At 38.6% G+C, this 19869-nt stretch overlaps 1 protein-coding gene across 1 annotated transcript; it reads left to right on the top strand.

Moving 5' to 3' along the window:
- Positions 1 to 271: 271 nt before the first annotated feature.
- Positions 272 to 15749, top strand: TNFSF10 (TNF superfamily member 10). Its single transcript, XM_019735065.2, has 5 exons — positions 272 to 504; positions 3604 to 3729; positions 6503 to 6545; positions 11035 to 11136; positions 12772 to 15749. Exons 1-5 carry the CDS (start codon positions 373 to 375, stop codon positions 13221 to 13223), a joined length of 855 nt encoding a protein of 284 aa, XP_019590624.2. The 5' UTR covers positions 272 to 372; the 3' UTR covers positions 13224 to 15749.
- The last annotated feature ends 4120 nt before the right edge of the window (positions 15750 to 19869 follow it).

Here is a 19869-nt window from a genome sequence, read left to right as displayed (position 1 = left end):
AGGTTGCTGGAAAGAGATACCCCATGGGAGCCTAAGAATTGGCAGTCGCTGGGCAAAGGAACATCCACAGGACGCAACAGCCCCTGAGCCACGGGGAAGGAGCTGTTTGATGTAAACCTCACATAGACCTTCCGGTTTCAAAGACTTTTTCAAGGTGTGTTTACCTCCTTTTACTGTGACACTGGTGTAGAATGGGAAGGGTTTTCTTTCAGCACTTCTGCTAGTGATCCCCTGACTGCTCCAACATATTTCAGTTTCCTGCTTTGCTGAAATGAAACTAAAATAGAGCTCCTCCCTTCTAACCCGGGTTTTGATTTCCCGGGCAGTAACCTGCTGTCTGGCAGATTCTGCAGCAGCCGACCAGACAGGACCATGGCTTCAATGCCGGCCTCGGGGGGTCCGGGTCTCGGGCTGACCTGCGTGCTCACGCTCATCTTCACAGTGCTGCTGCAGTCCCTCTGCATGGCCGTGACTTACGTGTACTTAACCAACGAGCTGAAGCAGGTCGGTACAATGCACGCAGGGGAGACAGAGGCTGTCAGCACCCCCAGGATTAACTGCTTCTCCTTTGCCTCTCTATTTGTTCCTCTTTCAAGACTTTATGGAAGAAGAAAATGTTCCTTTTCTCTGCCTGTGGACCCTAACTGCTAACGCATATGGTTACTGAGGACTTTGCAAAAGTGTAAGTGCCAGGGATTGTGTGAACAAAGGGCAGTGACAGAACTGGTCCCACTAGTTATTAGCAGATCCAGGCAGCAAACCTCCTGAGATAGTTTTTTGTCTTCAACAGTATATGTATTTTGTAATATTAGCAATTGCTGCATTTAATGAGTACTTTCTGCTAAATACCTTCTAGGTCTTACTTAACTCTAATTCTTAGGGGTGAGAGTAGTTTCATTAGGCAGAACTGTGTCTGCTTTTGCTCACCAGTTCACTTATGGGGCTGGCCCATGGCTCCCACATAGTAGGTGTTCTCTAAATACTTGTTGAATGAAGTAGGTTGGCTAACCTTCATAAATGTGCTGGTACCACTAGCACACAGGGAGCAGGGGAGAGTCGGAGCTCAACACAAAGCCAGGCTCTTAAACACTGACAACAATGCTCTTGTTTTATGTTTCAAATGTGGGCAATCCCAGTGGATATTCAGACAGATATTGCCGGAAATTAGATTTGGTCTTTGCACAGACAGAAATGCTCTTTACACACTGCTTGTCTATCCTCAGGCTTCAGGGCCCTTCCTCCTGTCTTCCTCTTAAATACATAAATTATTAGGTAGAACACCTCTGCATAGACACGTCAGACTTTCAAAAGTTAGCAGGTAGAATTTTACACATATGAACTAAAATCAGACACCAATTCTTGGAATGTCATCAGGTTTCTTTTTCCTCTAAGACATGGGCTGGGGACAAATCGGATCTTTGAAATACGTTTCGGTTTTAGGTCTGTGACATTTCTGTGTTGACAATAGTGAGAATATAAAGGACTAGCATTCTGTCTATTCCTTGGACACAGGCAGGTAATGGGGAAAGTCTGTAGTACAGTGGTTATCAGCTGGACTCAGAATCTTACTGTTCATTATAAAATAATTGAAAATAAAACTACCATTCTATGCCTGTGGAGGATCTAGGTACGAATCCAGGCACATTTGACAGAGAAAAAAATTTAGTGCCATTTTAGCTTGTGTATTTCTCAACCATACAAAACCTTTGGAACTATGAATATAAAATTGCTGAAAATAAACCAACTCAGCTTTTGGCTTCTCATATATATTTTGACTAATTGTATATTATAGAGAACTGTGAGCTGGATGGAACTTTGGACAACTCCCCTTTTATAGATAAGGAGACTAGAGACCTTCAGGGACCTTCAGGGAGACCTTCAGCCTTAGCTCACACAGGGCTTTGGAAGCAGAGCGGGAGCCACATCTTTACCTGGCACCTGGGTAACGCTCATAACTCTATAGCAGAGTGTCCTTAGCATTAATCATATTTGCACTTTATAATTCACACTGCGTCCTGCTACATTAGGATAAGGCAATGTCAAATCTGCCAGCTGGCTAAGAAATGCAAGGCTGAAAGCCTCAGAAAAATATGATTGCACAAGAACCATAGCACGTTTGCTAGATAAGTTCTCATATTTCTAAATCACATGCAATCGAGTTTCTTCTTTGGAAAGCCTTTCCAGCTCCCATGTAAACTGCAGATGCAAATAGATGTCTGTAATAGAAGGATATAGGGTGGACAGGGGCAAAGAAATGCTGTTTAATTTCATTGCCAGTGATATCTCAACTCAGGTGGCCCAGCTGTCACCCCCACTATATCTACGAGGAGAATGTTTTACTCTTGTAATTAAATAAAGAAAATAAACGTATAAAAGTAAATGAATGTTCTATGCCAGAGTATGTGGAATTAATTAACCCAGGTTTATATTTTTGCACTTGAGGGACCTTGATCAAATGTCCAAGGGGCACATGCTGAGTACAGAACCATATGACTCTGGCTGAGATTGTCTTTCTACAGGAAAATGCAGGTTGTATTTAAGTTTGATCCTTCTTTTGTGCTTTGGCATTCCCCTAAGTTCAAATAGCACATAAAAATGCCAATTTTTCCACTTATTTTCCCCAGAGGAAGGCAATTAAGTAGGTTTGTCCAAGGGAATAATCCATCTTCTTAACCCTAGTTATATAAAAATGAAAACAAAAGTAAAATAGAAACCTTGACCTTGCATTGCATTCCTGTTTTTCTTCGTAAGAATAACTTTACTGGATGGGGTGTGTGTGTGTATGTGTTTAACCTTGAGCAAGAACTTTGTTGACAATACAATGGTCTGTCTGTTATAAATATTTATTCTCAGTCAGGAGGAGTTAGCCAACCTTGAAATGTTAGCCAGTCTTTCAAATCACTGCAGGTAAGTCCCTAGCTAGTGTGAACATTTAATGAGGCAGCATTCAGATTTCTAGTGGCAAGGGGTCCAGACTCAGCCATCCAAGAGAAGCAGAAATCATAGCAGTAACTAAAGTGTCCTCAGGCAGCCAAAGCTCAGATCAAGAAATAGAACACTACCCGAACCCCAAAGGATTTGGCTATTTTTTTTTAAATTTAGAATCCTTAAATTTAGTTTTTAATTTAATTTTCATTAAAATATATTGGGGTTAGGATCCTTAAATTTAAACAGACTCTGTTGCCTACTTTGTATCTAGGTGGGTTTCCAGCTTTCAAATGGGATCCACACTGTGCCAAAACTAGGTCTCCTCAACGATCACCACAGAGCACCAGCTCAAAACTCAAATGAAGAACAGACACGGAAGAGAAGCAGCAATTTGTTGAGAGACACACAGCTGCTTAATGGCAGAGGCTGTCAAGGGCATTGTGACTCAGGGGCCTGGCTCATACATGTATCATTTCCACCATATCCAACCGTTTACTTTTATTCAAAGGACAAAGGACAAAGGACAGCCTGCTTACTTCTGTTGCAGCCGTGAGCTTATCCGAGTTGCCAAAACTTTTCTGAATCTGTCATGAGTTGCTGTAGTTTCAACTTCTAAATGAACAAATATAAAAAGTGCTTGTGCATAATATTGTGTTCTATTCCATCTTATCTTAGCTGCAGGACAAGTACTCCAAAAATGGCATTGCTTGTCTCTTAAATGAAGATGTCAGCTCTTGGGACCCCAGTGATGAAGAGAGTCTGAGCAACCCCTGCTTGCAAGTAAAGTGGCAACTACGAAAGGTAGGTGGTCTGCAGGGGGCTTCCCCAGCCAGCTTAGACGGTAGGCGGAAAAGGGATACTTAAGACCATCACGTCTAGACTCCTTATTTTGCAAAAGAGGAAACTGAGGCCTAGAATGTTTAAGCGATTTTCACCAAATTCCCACAACTAGAAAAAGGTGAAACAGCACCAAAAAGCGGGTCATAGTTGACTCCTGGTCTAGAGTCCGTGCCTCTGCTCTAGAGAGCCTCCCCATCTAGCCCAACCTTTTATTTTACATTGTGGAAACTGAGGCACAGACAGAGCAATATGTTTCAAGGTCACACAACAATAAAGCAAGTGTGTGATGTTTTTTATTCTGAAGACAAAAGAGGTGTTTTGTATTCTTCCCACATGTTGATCTCTGTAAATATATATTTATTTTTGTATGCTTATAGAGATGAAGAAAGAGGAAAGGAAGAGGGAAGAGATACTTTGAGAAATTGAAGGTGATGACATCTCAATTTATAGTTAGTAAATTATAGTATTTACTACCAAATTATAATATTGTCTGTTTATGGAAGTTGCTTTAAAAGGATCTCTAGCAGAAACATTACATTAGCTCACAGTTTATTTCACTAAATATGATTACATACTTTTACTTTCAGCAATGTGACATGTCAAATTAAATTTCTTCTCTCGGGCTGCTTCCTTCTTTGTAAGATGGCGCTTAATAATGTTTACCTTCTGCCTACACAGAAAGATCAGATGAGAACACAGACATGAAAATGCTCTGTAAACAAGGAAATCCCACCAGGCTTTGTAAAAACACTGATGACATTCTTAGCATAAGAGGAAGATGTGTTTATAGATATATGATAGTAAGTCCATTGTTTGGTGCTCAGTTTCATTTTCCATCAAAACAGTGTTACATTGGTTAGGGATCTGATTAATAAGCCTAAACAGTCCTCACAGTACAGCCGGGATATCACCTATGATGCTATTTCTATGAGAAATGAAGTCAGACTTCTACCTGGGAGTCCTAGAAACACATCTGCTCCATGGCCACCCTGGAAGCATGGCCTGGGCAGGGCGCCCACTGCGCATATGCTGTACTTAGGCAGCTGTGACTCCATCAGCCCAAGTGACAAGGACCAGAAAGGGTCCTAAAGAACCTAAGGAACAGGACTCCACAGTCCCTGGGGTTAAGGGGGTGGCAAACCTGCAGGTGGCAGGAGAGAGAAACTCAGAACTAGGGTAGAAATCTGGAGACTGAGGAGCTGGGACGGATGCTGGGGCTGAGGGTGGGGAGATGAGGGAAGTAGTAGGAATGGAATTTGTATCTCTCTTTCCTGTTATTCTTCCTCTCCCTCCCATTCTCACATCCTGCCATGAATTAGACAGAGCAGCTGGGAGAGGATACAGCTGGGTGGGTGAGAGTATAGTGGGAAAAGAATTCCCCATGTTTTCCAGGCACCATTAACTGAAGAGACTATTTTTAGTAAACATCTTACACTCATTGCATGTATTATCTCATTTAATTCTTACAACAGCTCTGTGAGGAAAGAATCATTATCTTCCTCCTTTTTTTATTTTTACATAGATAAGAAGTTAAAGTTCACATTAGTTAAGTAACTTGAGAAAAGTTTCCCAGAGCTAGTAATTAACAGATTTGAATACAGGCCATCTGATCATACTGTAATTATTCGTGTATTCTTCCTCCCACACTGTAGGAATTACCCTTCTCTCTTTCCTGCTGATTCTCCTTCCTTCTTTTCTGTCCCAGAATGAAAGAGAGTCTACCTCAGAATGAGAGAGAGAGAGAGAGAGAGAGAGAGAGAATGCTGGGTCCATCTCTTGCTTTCCCTCCCCACACACCAATTCTCACTGGACTGCAGTTCAGTTATCTGGAGTCAGGGCTTGAAGTGGGTGGAGAAGCAGAGAGCTTACGATTTGGCATAGGAGTACAGAGGAAGGGAGTTTCTGGTAGTTGCAAAATTAACAACAGTGACAGGAAAGGAAGGCAGTGATAGTCAAAGCCCCTGGGGATGACAGAACTGAATGGAGAGGAGTTTAGAAGCCCTGGATGAACCAAGACAGGGTCTGCCCATTTAACAGAAAGGCTCAGTTTTCACTCTTTTGTTTTTTACCACTGGTTAGTACAAAGAGGGTGATACTAGACGTTTAGTAAAGATATGGGAACTTGGTACAATAGCTTCATGTTAAGTAAGAATGCCTCAGCCACATTCTCAGAAATACGAAAACGACACAGTATGGCCAAGTCACACCTTGATGGGCTGTGTATGTCTATGGGCATCATGAGATAGAGGAAATGAGTCTTTCATCTTGAGGGTTGGGTCCGCCCAATAATTTAAAGCCCCTGGATTCTATTACACAGTGCACTTATCTACACTCATGCAGACACACACACACCCCACAGAGAGAAAGTGAAGTAACATGTCTGACACATCCATCAGCCCAAGGCCTGGGGAACATTAGGCTGACCTAACTTGGCAGACGGCTCTTTCCTTCTGTGCAGTTCCACGTGTGATCTTTTAGATGTTATCCAGAAACAGAACTTTCCCAGACAGAGGACCATTCTTTGATCACCATGTGGGGATGGTTGCCTCAGTTTTCACCCTAACTCTCAACCTACCCTACACAAATTCTGTGTTTAAACAACTTAAAGCTTCCTAGGTTGATATCTTACATAGAAATTTTCTATTAGACATCAGCAAAAAAGAGCCATAGACATTCTACAGTCAGTTTAAAAATCTTAGGAAAATTAACAAACTTTATTCAATACTATTTGCAGATGATTTTGAGAACCTTTGAGGAAACCATTTCTACAGTTCCAGGTAGTATTTTTGTTGTTGTTACTTTAACTTTCTACTATCAACTTCATGACAGGGTGAATAATCCTCCATCTCTTTCTCTCTGCTCCCATCCACACAACCTACCTACCTCTGACCTCCTTTCTACTCAGTGTCTTAAGCTACTTGATTCTATTTCCCTCTTTGCATCGGTAGTTAGAAAGCTCAGAACCAAGTCTGTGGCCCACCTATGGCCAGAACTTTATTTCAGCTGAATCTTATTTTTCCAATATGGATTTTTCTTTTATTTCAATTTCTTCAATTAGTTATTTTTCAGCGAGAGTTGTAAATAAACCATCTAAACCCTTTTTAGAACATGGCTGGAAGTAAGATAAGTAAGGGCTCCAAGGTTACCTGCCTTCTCTGCTTCTGACCACCAGCAGGCTCTATGCCTTTCTTTATGCAGAAGCCCTTTGCCCCATCATCTCTTTCCTAACAATGCTTCTACCCATAATGATGCTCATTCTGTGGTCCCCATGCCACACGCATCTTCCTGTTCACGGTCAGCAGCCTGTTCCTGACCCACATCTGCCTTCAGTGCTGTTGCCCAGGCTGGCTTCTTTGGGCCTCCATCTGGCTTCTTTCATTTCTGGCTTTTCACCTAACTGGCTCCTTCTCATCCAACATCCTCATTACCTAGTTGTCAGAGCTTCGCTGGACATCTTTCTAAGTAAGTTCCCCCACACCCTGTTATTTCTATCACACTTACCTTGTTTTATATATATATATATATATATATATATATATATATATATATATATATATATATGTGTGTGTGTGTGTGTGTGTGTGTGTATATATATGTATATATATACATATATATATATGTATATACACATTTCTATATATATATGTATGTATGTATATACACACACAGACACACACACACACATATATAAAATCTGTGTTGTCTGATGCCGTACTAAATTAGGGAGCCACAAAGACAGAAAATATATCTGTTTCTCTCACCTCTCTATACCTAGCACCTAACCCTATGCCTCAAGCCTAGTAGAACCCCCACCCTTATCTGCACCACTTTCAGGGTATATGTGTTCGTGTGCATGTGTGGATGTATGTATTTTGATTGATTGAGATGAAATTCACTTAACATACAATTAACCATTTTAAAGTGCACAATTCAGTGACAATTAGTACATTTACAATGTTGTGTCAACACCATCTATCTCTACATAGAAGGGTCCTAACGCATATTTTTTGATTGAATGAACATGTAAATAAAATTACTGAATTAAATTTGCTACTTCTTTGCATTTGTTTCACAAGAGCCCCATTTTTCCACACTAAAGGCTATACAGTCTTGAGTACATATACCAGAGACTTACAGTCCTGAGGCACACCAGCCGCAGAGAAGAAACAGTTTTATATACGGGGGTGCTAAAAAAAATGTATACACATTTTAAGAGATGTTATCTATGAATTACTTTTCAAAGTTGAATTGAATTATGGTAGCAATGTGTAGTACGACAGTCACTCAAAAGATGGCATTAATCAAATGAATGCTAGCGTCACCACGCGACAGGCAGGACAAAGAAAATGGTGGAAGCTTGGTTGTCTGAGGAAGGCAAGACCATTTTGAAGGTATTTGAAATTCAAGAACATTCTGCTGACAACACCCCTTGACTTCTACCTGTGGGAAACCTTAAAGGATGTGGTGTACAGTAGAAAACCGGTTACAATGGCGGCACCGCAGGATAAAATTGAAACGGTATGCGCAGCAATACAAGTGGACACTTTGGTCAGTGTTGCTCAAGCAGTAGTTCGCCATAATCAAGTGTCTGGACGCTGATGGTAACCACTTTGAGCACCTCTTGTAATTGCAGAAGTCAAACGTGACTTGTATCCATCTTTTGTTGTTAGTATATATTGACTATTAAAATTTTAATACAGTTTTTTTCTTTCTTAAAATATGTATACTTTTTTTTAGGCATCCTCTGTATATGATTAATGATGTCTTCCTACTTCTCAGCTATCCTTTTCCAATACAATAAGCTTTCTCATTACTTTACAACTCCCATTTTCCTTTATTAAATATGAAAGACAGAGTCTAAGCATTCTTTCTGATCATTGTCTCAAATGCAAATTGGTAGTGAGAGTGTTAAACACACCACTTCTTCTGATGAGATACACCAGATCCACAGTCCACAGTAGATGCGTATACTAGCTTCAGTGTCGGGAAAATCATCTTTTTTATTCATCCCAACAAGGTGTACAAATCATGTACTTCTCAGTACCAAAATGCATCCATGATACACAAATATGTATTTTTGCAAGTTTCTTTTCTGGGAAGTGTTTGCTACAGTCATTTGGAAATTTCCTCTTTTGAGAATTTCCTTCTAAATCTAGATTTTCCCATATCCTTGCAATGACTTCAAATGCAAGATATATGTAATTGGATTTCATTATTGAAATTTAAAGAAAAACAAAGTGCTAAGGTCTGGGGCACACAAGGCATTATGAATTATTTAACGATGGAGGTTAAAAGTAAATGGACACATCGACCTTGAAAGCGGAGCATCTGAGAGTAATATGTAATTGACAATGCATCCTCAATGCCATGTTTGGTCTTCAGTACCATATAAATGCCCACCCATCCTGAATAAGTAACTATTAATACCAGATTAGGAGAGATGAGAAGAGATTCATTTTTCCGCTATGGAATTTTATCACCTCCTTTTAGCTCTGTCTACTACTAGCCTAGATTAGGGCCTACTGTTCTCAGTCCTGATCAATTATAAGAGCCTGGTAACTTGCAGGTCTCCAGGCCTCTCACCTACTATCCAACAAACCTTACTGTGAGAGATAGGTTAGCCTAAAGCACAAAACATGTCTCTTTGCTTCCCTGACCACACCTTTCAGTCTTTGTGCATCCTGTAAAATCCATATCTCTTAGCATAATATTCAAATCCTCTATATTTTGTTTCATTATTCAAGCCTGAAACAGAATTCTACTCATGCCTGTGTCCCAAGGAATGCTTTGTGCATCCTACCTTGGTCCTTTTCCCATTCCTTCTCTCCCCGAGCCAGCCCAACCTCATCCCGTTCGGATAATTATCCTTGCGCCTCAAACACTTTCTTGCATTTATTTCTTTATAATTCTTTTTCCTTGCCCCTAGAAGAGTGTCTGGCATAGATGTGATGGGCACTTTGGTTTATTGCAGTAAGTGAATGAAAGGGCCTTAGCACAAACCCTCCCCTGACCTCAGTCCTCCAATAAATAAGAAGCTTTCGCTCCTTTGATTAGCCAGCACCCTTTGCTTCTATTTCTCATAGGTAAAGTTTCACTTTCTAATTCATATCTTTCCTAAAAGACCATTTAAGTCCCATGAGGACTTAGTATAACCAGTGATTAGTCTTTGCTGCCCCCGTAGATGTAGTGCAGTGCCTTGCCCATGGCAATGTTTGCTTGAGGAAACAATATAATTGATCTTAAAAACCAATGTAAGGATACTTGGGAAGTTTGAGCTATTTTTTTTTTTAATTGAAGTTTATTGGGGTGACAATTGTTAGTAAAGTTAAATAGATTTCAGGTGTACAATTCTGTAATACATCATCTATACATGACATTGTGTGTTCACTACCCAGAATCAGTTCTCTTTCTATCACCATATATTTGATCCCCTTTACCCTCATCTACCTCTATTTCTTTAAAAAATGCCATTGGGATTTTGATGGGGATTGCATTAAATCTGTATATTGCTTTGGGTAATATGGCCATTTTAACTATTTTGATTTTTCCAATCCATGTACTGAGCTAATTTTTTAAAAAGAGTAGTTTGTTGAATTTGTAGTTTTAAAGGTTGCTCCAGAATACTTTGATGGAGGTCAATAAATGTTATTTATTCTGATCTAGTAAATCAGTGATTTATATGCTCATATACTGATTATTGTGATCAGCATGTCAATTGTGTTCTTTTTGGGAAGTGGGAGGGAATGACTGTTGGATACCAGTTTGTAGCATCTTTGGACAAGGCTATCACTGCTACTCCTTTAGAATCAGCAGTAGCTTGCAAAAAGAACAATTGAGATGATGAAATTGGTATCACTGTTTCTATATATATAACTCAAAGTGGAAATTTGCCAATACCTGGTTATTTGTGCACTTTAAATCACTCAGCAAAATTATTAGAAGTCCACAGTTTTGTTTGTTTGTTTGGGTATTTTTGGAAAGGGCCAACATTTTTACTTTGTTATATTTACCATAATTACCTCTGAGATGCTGATAAATTGTAACCCAAGTGACTTCTATTCTTCCCAGCTAAAGTACTTTTCAAATTAAACATAAACTGAAGTAGATTGCTCATCATACTAAAATGTAGGCTGCTTTTATGAAAACCCAAATAATCAACTTTCAAAGCCCAATGTGCTCACAATGCCTGACTGACAACAGCTGAGAACAGCAAAATATTTGATAGATAGTTTAAGTGCTGATGATTTTTTGTGATTTCTCTTTTAGAAAAACAGCGAAGTCTTCTCCAAGCAAGAGACAAATTACCTCAGAGAGTAGCAGCTCACATAACGGGGACCCATCGAAGAAGCAGCCTATTACCAACTCTAAGTAAGAAAAACGACAAACATATATATATATGGTTTAAAGGCAATGGAAGAATTTGTTCCAAATAATTTATTCTTTTAATTTGTACCTGAAGTGTTTATACAGCTATCTACAAAATGCGGAGTGGTAATCAGATCTCAGACTGACTCTTTCCAGAAGCAAGATTACAAGGCAAATAGCTTAATTACTGCCCTGGCATAACAGGCCTGAGGAAAATTATAAACTGGGAGAACTTTGTCTTTGAGTTTCCCATGCCCCCATTTTTTAATTTTTCTTCTTCTTTAAGGTGATTTCACTCTCTCACTTCTACCAAATCTTCCTCCCCATTCAAAGATTCTAAGTCATTTACTTTCACCAAAAGTCACTAAGCACTCCTTGTGGCATTTATATTAGGTTGAACCAGAGGAAGTTGCCAATATTTAACTATTTTTTACATATAGAAATGTCAGTTTCAAATAGTTTAACCAAATATGTTAAACCTAATTTTTACCTGTAGTAGAACAGCTGTCCATAGAGTGCTGTTGTTAAGTGCGTGGGTCTTATAGTCTAAATACCCAGTTGGAATCCCAGCTCCTCCTTACCTAGATATATGTTTTGAACAAATTACTTAACCAAATCAAGCTTCAGTTTCTTCGTATAAAAAGTAGAGATAATGTTTAACTCATAAAACAGTAAATATTAACACATGCAAAATTCCTGGTATCTTGTAAGTACTCAATAAGTAGTCACTTCTATTATTATGAAATATTTTATCTGAAGTTAAAACATTTCAGTTAACGGATGAAAAGGTTATTGGAGGTTTTCTTAGGGAGGTGCCGGGGTGTTGTTTTGTTTCTGGGCAGTTGCCTCCTGGAATTCCTGAGCTCATGTTTTACAAATGATTAACATGTTCTGCCTATGAGTGAGACTATTATTATGATATTACTGTTCACAAATCATCAACAAATATGATAGTTGTTTTAAACTGTTGCAAAACAAAATTTTGTTTCAATCATGGAGATGAGTCCAACATTTAAAAAGAATATAGTTTGGTAGGGCTCTTTCTCATTCAGTCTCTAGGAGTTAAAGATCCAAGGGTCTTAAGATCCTTAAACCTGGGATCTCTTTGCCAAACCGTGTTCCCTGTTCTAGTATTGTGAACTAGAGATGCCTTGTGTTTGGATGATGCCTTTGACTCCGGATTGCTGAGAAAGACCAAGAGGGGACCCAAAGAGACCCGAAGGAATGGCAAGAAGTTCTGAGCTCTGGGCTTAAGAAAGTAGATATGCTTCTTTCGGTTTCTTTATACATTGTTCATTTGAGCTCACCAGCCAGGAAGGGAGGCCAGGGTTCTGGACAGAAGTTCTGCACAGGAGTAGAGATTGCCACCTGAGTGCAAACATGACAGATCTGGCATTAAGTGGTGGACAAAGTACAGAAAGATAAGGAACTCCCAGCAGGTCACAGTAATACAGAAACCTTCAGATTTCTATGTGACCAGAATTTAGATTCCTTGTAAGATTAAAGGAGCAAGAAGTTTTATATTTGATTGAAATCCTTAGTAATCCCAACCAAAAACTAGGCTAGCAAGAGCTACTGGGAAACTCCTTGTTTGCTACCAACTCACTTCTGTTAATTTTCTTTTGAAACTTCATTTAGGCTCCAAAAGTGGAAAAGCTTTGGGCCAGAAAATAAACACCTGGGAGTCATCGCGAAGAGGACATTCATTCCTGAATAATTTGCACCTGAGGAATGGAGAGCTGGTTATCCAAAAAACTGGGCTTTATTACATCTATTCCCAAACATACTTTCGCTTTCAGGAACCTGAAGACAGTCTCAAAAGAGTTTCAAGAGAAGAGAACAGAAGGAGAAACAAACAAATGGTACAATATATTTACAAAGTCACAAGCTATCCTGACCCTATACTGCTGATGAAAAGTGCTAGAAATAGTTGTTGGTCAAAAGATTCCGAATATGGACTCTATTCCATCTATCAAGGTGGAATATTTGAGCTTAAAGAAGAGGACAAAATTTTTGTATCTGTAACTAATGAGAACATGATTGACATGGACCAAGAAGCCAGTTTTTTCGGGGCCTTTTTAATTGGCTAAATGATCTGCAAAGAAAAAAACAGTTCCCACAAAGTGACCTGTCCCTTCAGGGTGATCTACTGTGAAAATATTCCACTATATCTAAAAACATAAGGCAGCCTGGGCAAAGCAGGGGTGAAGACTCTGCAACACACATTTTTAAAATATCTCTGAAAAGTAACCTACCTATTCCCCAAAAATGAAATGGCTAAAAGACCTTTCAGGGTTCTACCTGATAAAAGTTTGCTAACAGAAATCAAGAAGATTCTCACTTTTCAAATGCTTGTGTAGCAATTAACATCTTCTGTATCATTGATTCTTAAGAAGATTCCAGAAGAAAGAGGAACAATCTATCTCTTAGGTAGTATATCACATTGGTAGCTCCCAGATTGCCATAAGGGACAACATTCCCAAAGTTGAAAGAGAAAGGGACACCACTAAAAGGTCATGGTCTTGGGAGGCAACTCTCTGTCGATATGTGCAGTGTGAAAAGGAGGTTTGCATTGTGCAGGACTTCACAGGAGTTGCCTCATACACCTGGATTTGGTGGAAATAAGAAAATTCCACTAGAAATAATATCATTTTGTTAAAAAAAAAAAAAAAAAAAAAGTTGTAATTATGTTCCGTTAAAAACGAACTATTTCTAATGGCTTGTGCTACCAAAAGTCAAGCTGGCCAAAAGCACTGAATATATATATGTATAAATGTATATAGGTAGACAGATATATGTTGGGGGTTTTTTACTGAAGCTATTTTTGATATAGGACTTTATAACTAGTGATTTGCTAATCAGAAATCAGGGAATGTGGTCTCAGGTGAGGGGGAGAAATGGAAAAGTTTAAATAACAAATATGGGTAAATCAGCAGAAAAGAGCCAAATAAAGTCACAGCCCACTGCCAAATGTCAATATCTAGAATAACGGCTTAAGGTTGTACCATTTATTTGCTCCTGCCAGAAGAACAGCAATTACTTTTACCTTCCAAAATCATGACATAAAACATTTCATGTCATCATTTAATCTAAGAAATTGGAGAAAAATACCATGTTTCCCGAAAAATAAGAACCAGAAAATAAGCCCTAGCATGATTTTTTTCAGGATGACATCCCCTGAACATAAGCCATAATGAGTCTTTTGGAGCAAAAATTAATATAAGACCGGGTCTTATTTTCGGAGAAATATGGTAGTAGTTGGATTATTTGTCTAATCTCTTTTAATCTTTATTCCTAAACACAGCATAATTTACATTCTTTGGTTGTATGCTCAAATTTTCGTTTTAATGTGTTCTGATCAAATAGGTCTTTTCCAAAAAAGCTCATTCAAATTTAAATTTACAACACTGTATTTTTTCCATAACTGTAATCAAGTACTTACATATGAACAAATTGACTTGTTATTCTGTTTTTTTAAAGCCTGTCTTCTCTCACTAGAATATAAATCCTGTGATAGAGAGAACATTTAGTCCTGTTACATCTGTATCCCCAGTACCTGGAATAATACCTGAACATAGTACTGACACAAAATATATTTGTAAATAAATAACTGACTGAAAGACAAAAAAGGGAGGAAGGAAGGAAGGAAGGAAGGAAGGAAGGAAGGAAGGAAGGAAGGAAGGAAGGAAGGAAGGTAGAAAGGAGCCACCGTTACTTTGTTTCTCTATAAATTTGTCTAGGGAAATGCTCAGTGGAGCCATGAAGGCATGGCTACCCCGTTGATTCCAGACCAATAGAGCCACTGGTATGTGATTTCAGAGCAGGGGAGCTGCAGGCACGCAAATGCAACCCATGAGAGCTGCTGTCTGGACTGCCCCCAGCAAAGCCATGGGGATGGAGGTACCCCACTGTGCCTAGAAGGTGAAACGCTCACTCCAGTGGTCCTGGCAGGGAGGATCTCCAGTTAAATATTATTCTCAAGCCTTAAGAATTGATGTTTGTCCGGTTGGGTTTGGGGTTGCTGGGAAACTATTGCCCATTTTTTCTTATTTCTACCTTATGGAATGGGAGGATTTACCTTATGCCTGTCCCACCACTGTAATTTGGAAGTACATAATTTGTTTGCTTTCACAGGTTCACAGGTGAAGAGCAATTTGTCTCACGATGAATGGTAGCTGGAGTCTCACCCATATCTGATTCAGATATTTACATGAGACTTTAGATTTTAGACTTTTGAGTTGATGCTGGGACAAGTTGAGCTTTTGAGGACTATTGGGATGAATGAATGTATTTTGCATGCAAGAAGGACATGAACTTGGGGGGAGGGAATAACGCTATGCTTTGAATATTTGTGTTCCCCCAAAATTTATATATTGAAATCCTAATGCCCTATGTGATGGTATCGGGAGGTGGGGCCTTTGAGAAGTGATTAGGTCATGATGGCTCCACCCTCATGAATGAGATTATGCCCTTATAAAAGAGGTTCAAGAAAGCTTCCATGCCCCTTTTGCCCTGTGACGAAGTCTTCAAGCCAAAAACAGTAGATTCTGCCTGTACCCTGATCTTGACTTCCAGCTTCCAGAATTGTGAGAAATAAATTTGTTATTTGTAAGCCATCCAGTCTATGGTATTTTGTTATAGTAGCCTGAATGGTCTAAGACACTCGCTAATCAAAAGGCATAGAGTGGTTGAATGGATTTAAAAAACTAAGACCCAGAAATATGTTGTGTATGAGACTCACTTTAGATTTAAAGACACACATAGACTGAAAGCAAAGGGGTAGAAAAAGATATTCCATGCAAATGGTAACCAAAAAACAGCTGGCATGACTATATATACATCAGATAAAATAGACTTTAAGTGAAAAACTGTGTCTAGAGACAAACAAGGTCATATATAATGATAAAAGAGTTGATTCAACAGGAAGATATAATAATTATAAATATGTATGTGCCCAACATCAGAGCACTTAAATATATAAAGCAAATATCTACAGATCTAAAGAGAAAAATTAACAGCAATACAATAATAATATGGACTTTAATATCCCACTTACAATAATGGATAGAACACCTAGATAGATATCAATAAAGAAACAAGTGATTTGAACAGCACTATCTACCAAAAAGACCTAACTGACTTAAATAGAACTTTCCACCCAACAGCAGAAGAATACACATTCTTCTCAAGTGCACATGGAACATTTTCCAGGATGGATCATGCTTGATAACAAAACACGTCTTTAATTTTTAAAAATTGAAGTCATGTCAATTATGTTTTTTCTAATCACAACAGAATGAAACTAGAAAAGAATAACAGCAAGAAAATGAGGTAATACACAAATATGTGGAAACGAAGCAACATAGTCTTGAACAACTACTGAGTTAAAGAGGGAATCAAAAGGAAATTTAAAAAGTACCTTCAGACAAGTTAAAATGAAAACACAAGATACCAAAACCAAAAATTGAGTTTGGAAGCACCTCCAAACTCATTTTATGAGGCCAGCATCACCCTAATAACAAAACCAGACAAAGATACCATAAGAAAAGAAAACCATAGGGCAATATTCCTGATGAGCATAGATGCAAAATCCTCAGTAAATTACTAGGAAATTGAATCCAACTGTGTATTAAAAGTATTAGACACCCTGACTAAGTACAGTTTATCCCAGGAACACAAGGGCGGTTCAACATAAGAAAATCCATCAACACAATGTACCACATTAATTGAAGGGAAAGCCTACATGATTATTTCATTTGTCACAGAAAAAGCATTTGACAAAACCAATGCTCTCTAACGATAAAAATATACAGAAAACTGGAAATAGGAGTAAACTTCCTTAATATAACAAAGGACATTTATGAAAAATCTACAGCTCATATGATACTCAAAGCTGAAAAACAACAAACTTTCCCCTTAAACTCAGGAACGTGACGAGGATGCCCACTTTCATCACTGCAATTCAACGTTGTACTGGAAGCTCCAGCTGGAGCAATAAAAAGAGATAAAAGACATCCAAATTAGAAAGGAAGAAGTAAAACTACCTCTATTTACAGATGACATGATTCTGTATTTAGAAAATCCTAAAGAATCTGCCAAACTAAACCTATTAGAGCTATTTAACAAATTCAGCAAAGTTGCAGGGTACAAGATCAACAAATACAAATCAGTTGTTTGTACACACCAGCAAAGATCAAGCTGTAAAGAAAATTCATGTTGTTTATGATGAGTAAAATGTAGAAATGTATAAAGAAAAATTTAAAAATCAATAATCCTTCCATTCTCCTCCCACCATGAAGTATCCAATGTTAAAATGAAGTGTCCTTTTACATTTTTCTTCCTGCTCACACAAACATATATACTCCAGCTTCATTAACTTTCTTTCTTTTCTTCTTATAAATGAAAATATATATGTGTGCATTTGTGTGCGTATATGTGTATAAAATTCAGCAACTCATTGATTTAATAGCATGTAGACCTTTTTCCAGGTCAAAACATTCAGGTCTAATTGATTCTTTTTAAATACTGTAAAGTATCTCATTGAATGACTAGGTCCTAATTTATTACACCATTAGTTTGTTCCCACTTGTTTGTCCTACAAATAATACTACAATAAATACTACTTAGTCTTTAATCCTTATATTCTAAATTGGGCCCTAAATTGGGATTTCTGGGCCAATTTAACATTTTTGATGTTAAAAATAACTGTTTACTTTCTTAACCTTTTGCAGCAGTTCATACTATCAGCAACAGGGAAAAAGAAAACCCTGTTCTTGTATCATTTCCGGAAGTGGATATTTACTTTTCTTCTTGTTTTCCAACCTGATGTGTGAAAACACTATGTAATTGGTGTGCTCACCATCAGCATTCATTATTATGGTCAGGAAAGGAGGTGTAGACACAGTGGTTCCCTAAGCTCGATGCTGATCGGTATCTGCTGAGGAGCATTTAGAAACGCTCACGCCTGGGCTTCACCACAGATCTACTAAATCAGAATCTTTGGAGTAGGGCCCAGGAATCTTCTTGTGTTTGTGTTGTGATTTTCCCAAGTGATTCTGATACAGCTAGCTGGGCACAGACCCACTGCCAAGCAACTGAAAATCATGAAAAGAGCCTATCTAGAATTGAGAAAAATAAATTTCAAAAACTATGAGCTATGCATTATTTGAGAAAACAGTGTACCCAGATCATCATTATAGTTAGAAATTCAAAAACACAATTCACATGCAGCATTGTAACTGCATGAATTGTTTTAAAAAAGGGATGCCTGTGTGTTCCTTTCTCTGCTTTGGAGGTGAACTTCAAGATACGGGAGGCAACAATGAAGTGGATGTGTTAGAAGGACAATTTTCTGGCCAACTGTGAATCCCTTCTGAAAGGGCACAAATACTAAATATCTGGCTTTCTGAAAATGAAATAAGATCAAGGGAGTTCTGGCCCATCATTGCTGGACCATGTTTCATGAGACCTCCTCGCTTAAAGAATAGAGAAAAAAAATAACTCTGCTATTTCAGTTTTTATTAGCATGGATCTAGGCAGAGCAAGGGATTTTTGAAGACAATGACCCCTGAGGAGAGGCCAATTCAGCCTTTTGACAGGTGCCTTGGCAGGCTTGAGTAGCAAGGTGGAAGGCAATGCTGTTCTTGAGGACAGAAGTGGCTGCCTTATTGTCATATACCGCGAGCAGCCACCAGGGGGCGAAGCTCCCTTACTTTCCTCAGAGCCCATAGCGCTTTAAAAGTGGAAGAGAATAAATTACTTCAAATTCTCATTCTCTATCTGGATAAAGCAAGAGTGAGGGGGAATGATTTACATCTGGAGTAGCCAGAGCTTCAGACCGAAGATAATCAATGTCTTGTATCAAATATGTGTCCTGACAGCTCTTATGAGCTCCACCGCTGAGGTGGGGTGCAGGGGGCAAGGATCACTTCAGTGGTTATGCTGTAGCCTCTCTGTGTCTCAGACAATAGCACCCGCCTTGCAGGGGATTAAGGAGTTGTAAGGAAATGCTTAATATATGTGAAGTGCTCAGACACTCCCTGGAAAGTTCTAAGTACTCAGTATGCTTCTTTTTTTAAATGAAAAATCAAAATTAAGAAAACTCTGGTATTATAACCTCATTTTAATTGCTTTTATGCTGAGTTCTATTTCCAATTCCTGTTTGTTCTTATAATTCCTCACAAAGTCATATCTATGTCAAAACTGAAAATGGCTAGTTAAAATAGATATGTAAGTACAAAACAGGGTTCAAACACTTCCTGTTTCGAGAAAAATCATTGCTCACCCACTCCCCAAGTTTATAAAACAGATAAATTCAAGAGATTGCAAAAGAATCTTTATTTTAAAAATAGATTCATCACAGACTTCCTTAAAATGTGTTTCCTTTTTTCCTTAAGAATTTGATTCAAATTATTAAATTCAATTTGCTTCTGACTGCTCTGTGAAGTGAGATGAAGATAACTTGGTGTCTTTGGGATAAATTGTGAAGCTGATTTGGCTTCTGCATCATTTGGTTCCCTTTTTTGTAGGTTTTCCCCTTCTCTACAAGCTCCCTATGCTGTCTGCTGTCCACCTTGTGTGTGTGTGTGTGTCTGTGTGTGTGTGAGTCTCCTCTAGGAGGGATACCAGCAATGGATGAAAATTGAGAGGAAATAAAATACATCCCCTCCCCCATCCCAAGATGCTCCTTGCAGGACTAGGAAGTGAGAAGTGACCTGGATTTGACATTGTTTACAC

Source organism: Rhinolophus sinicus, linkage group LG01, assembly GCF_036562045.2.
Source record: "Rhinolophus sinicus isolate RSC01 linkage group LG01, ASM3656204v1, whole genome shotgun sequence".
NCBI classification, from domain to species: domain Eukaryota; kingdom Metazoa; phylum Chordata; class Mammalia; order Chiroptera; family Rhinolophidae; genus Rhinolophus; species Rhinolophus sinicus.
Note: the sequence above shows the minus strand (reverse complement) of the source record. Positions and strands in the feature narration are given on the sequence as shown.

Bases quoted from the DNA above. Each gene is read 5' to 3' on its own strand.
- TNFSF10 (XM_019735065.2), top strand. From the start codon at position 373: ATGGCTTCAATGCCGGCCTCGGGGGGTCCGGGTCTCGGGCTGACCTGC. The intron at 3,730-6,502 runs GTAGGTGGTCTG...TACTATTTGCAG, and splicing joins TAAAGTGGCAACTACGAAAG to ATGATTTTGAGAACCTTTGA. The intron at 11,137-12,771 runs GTAAGAAAAACG...AACTTCATTTAG, and splicing joins CAGCCTATTACCAACTCTAA to GCTCCAAAAGTGGAAAAGCT.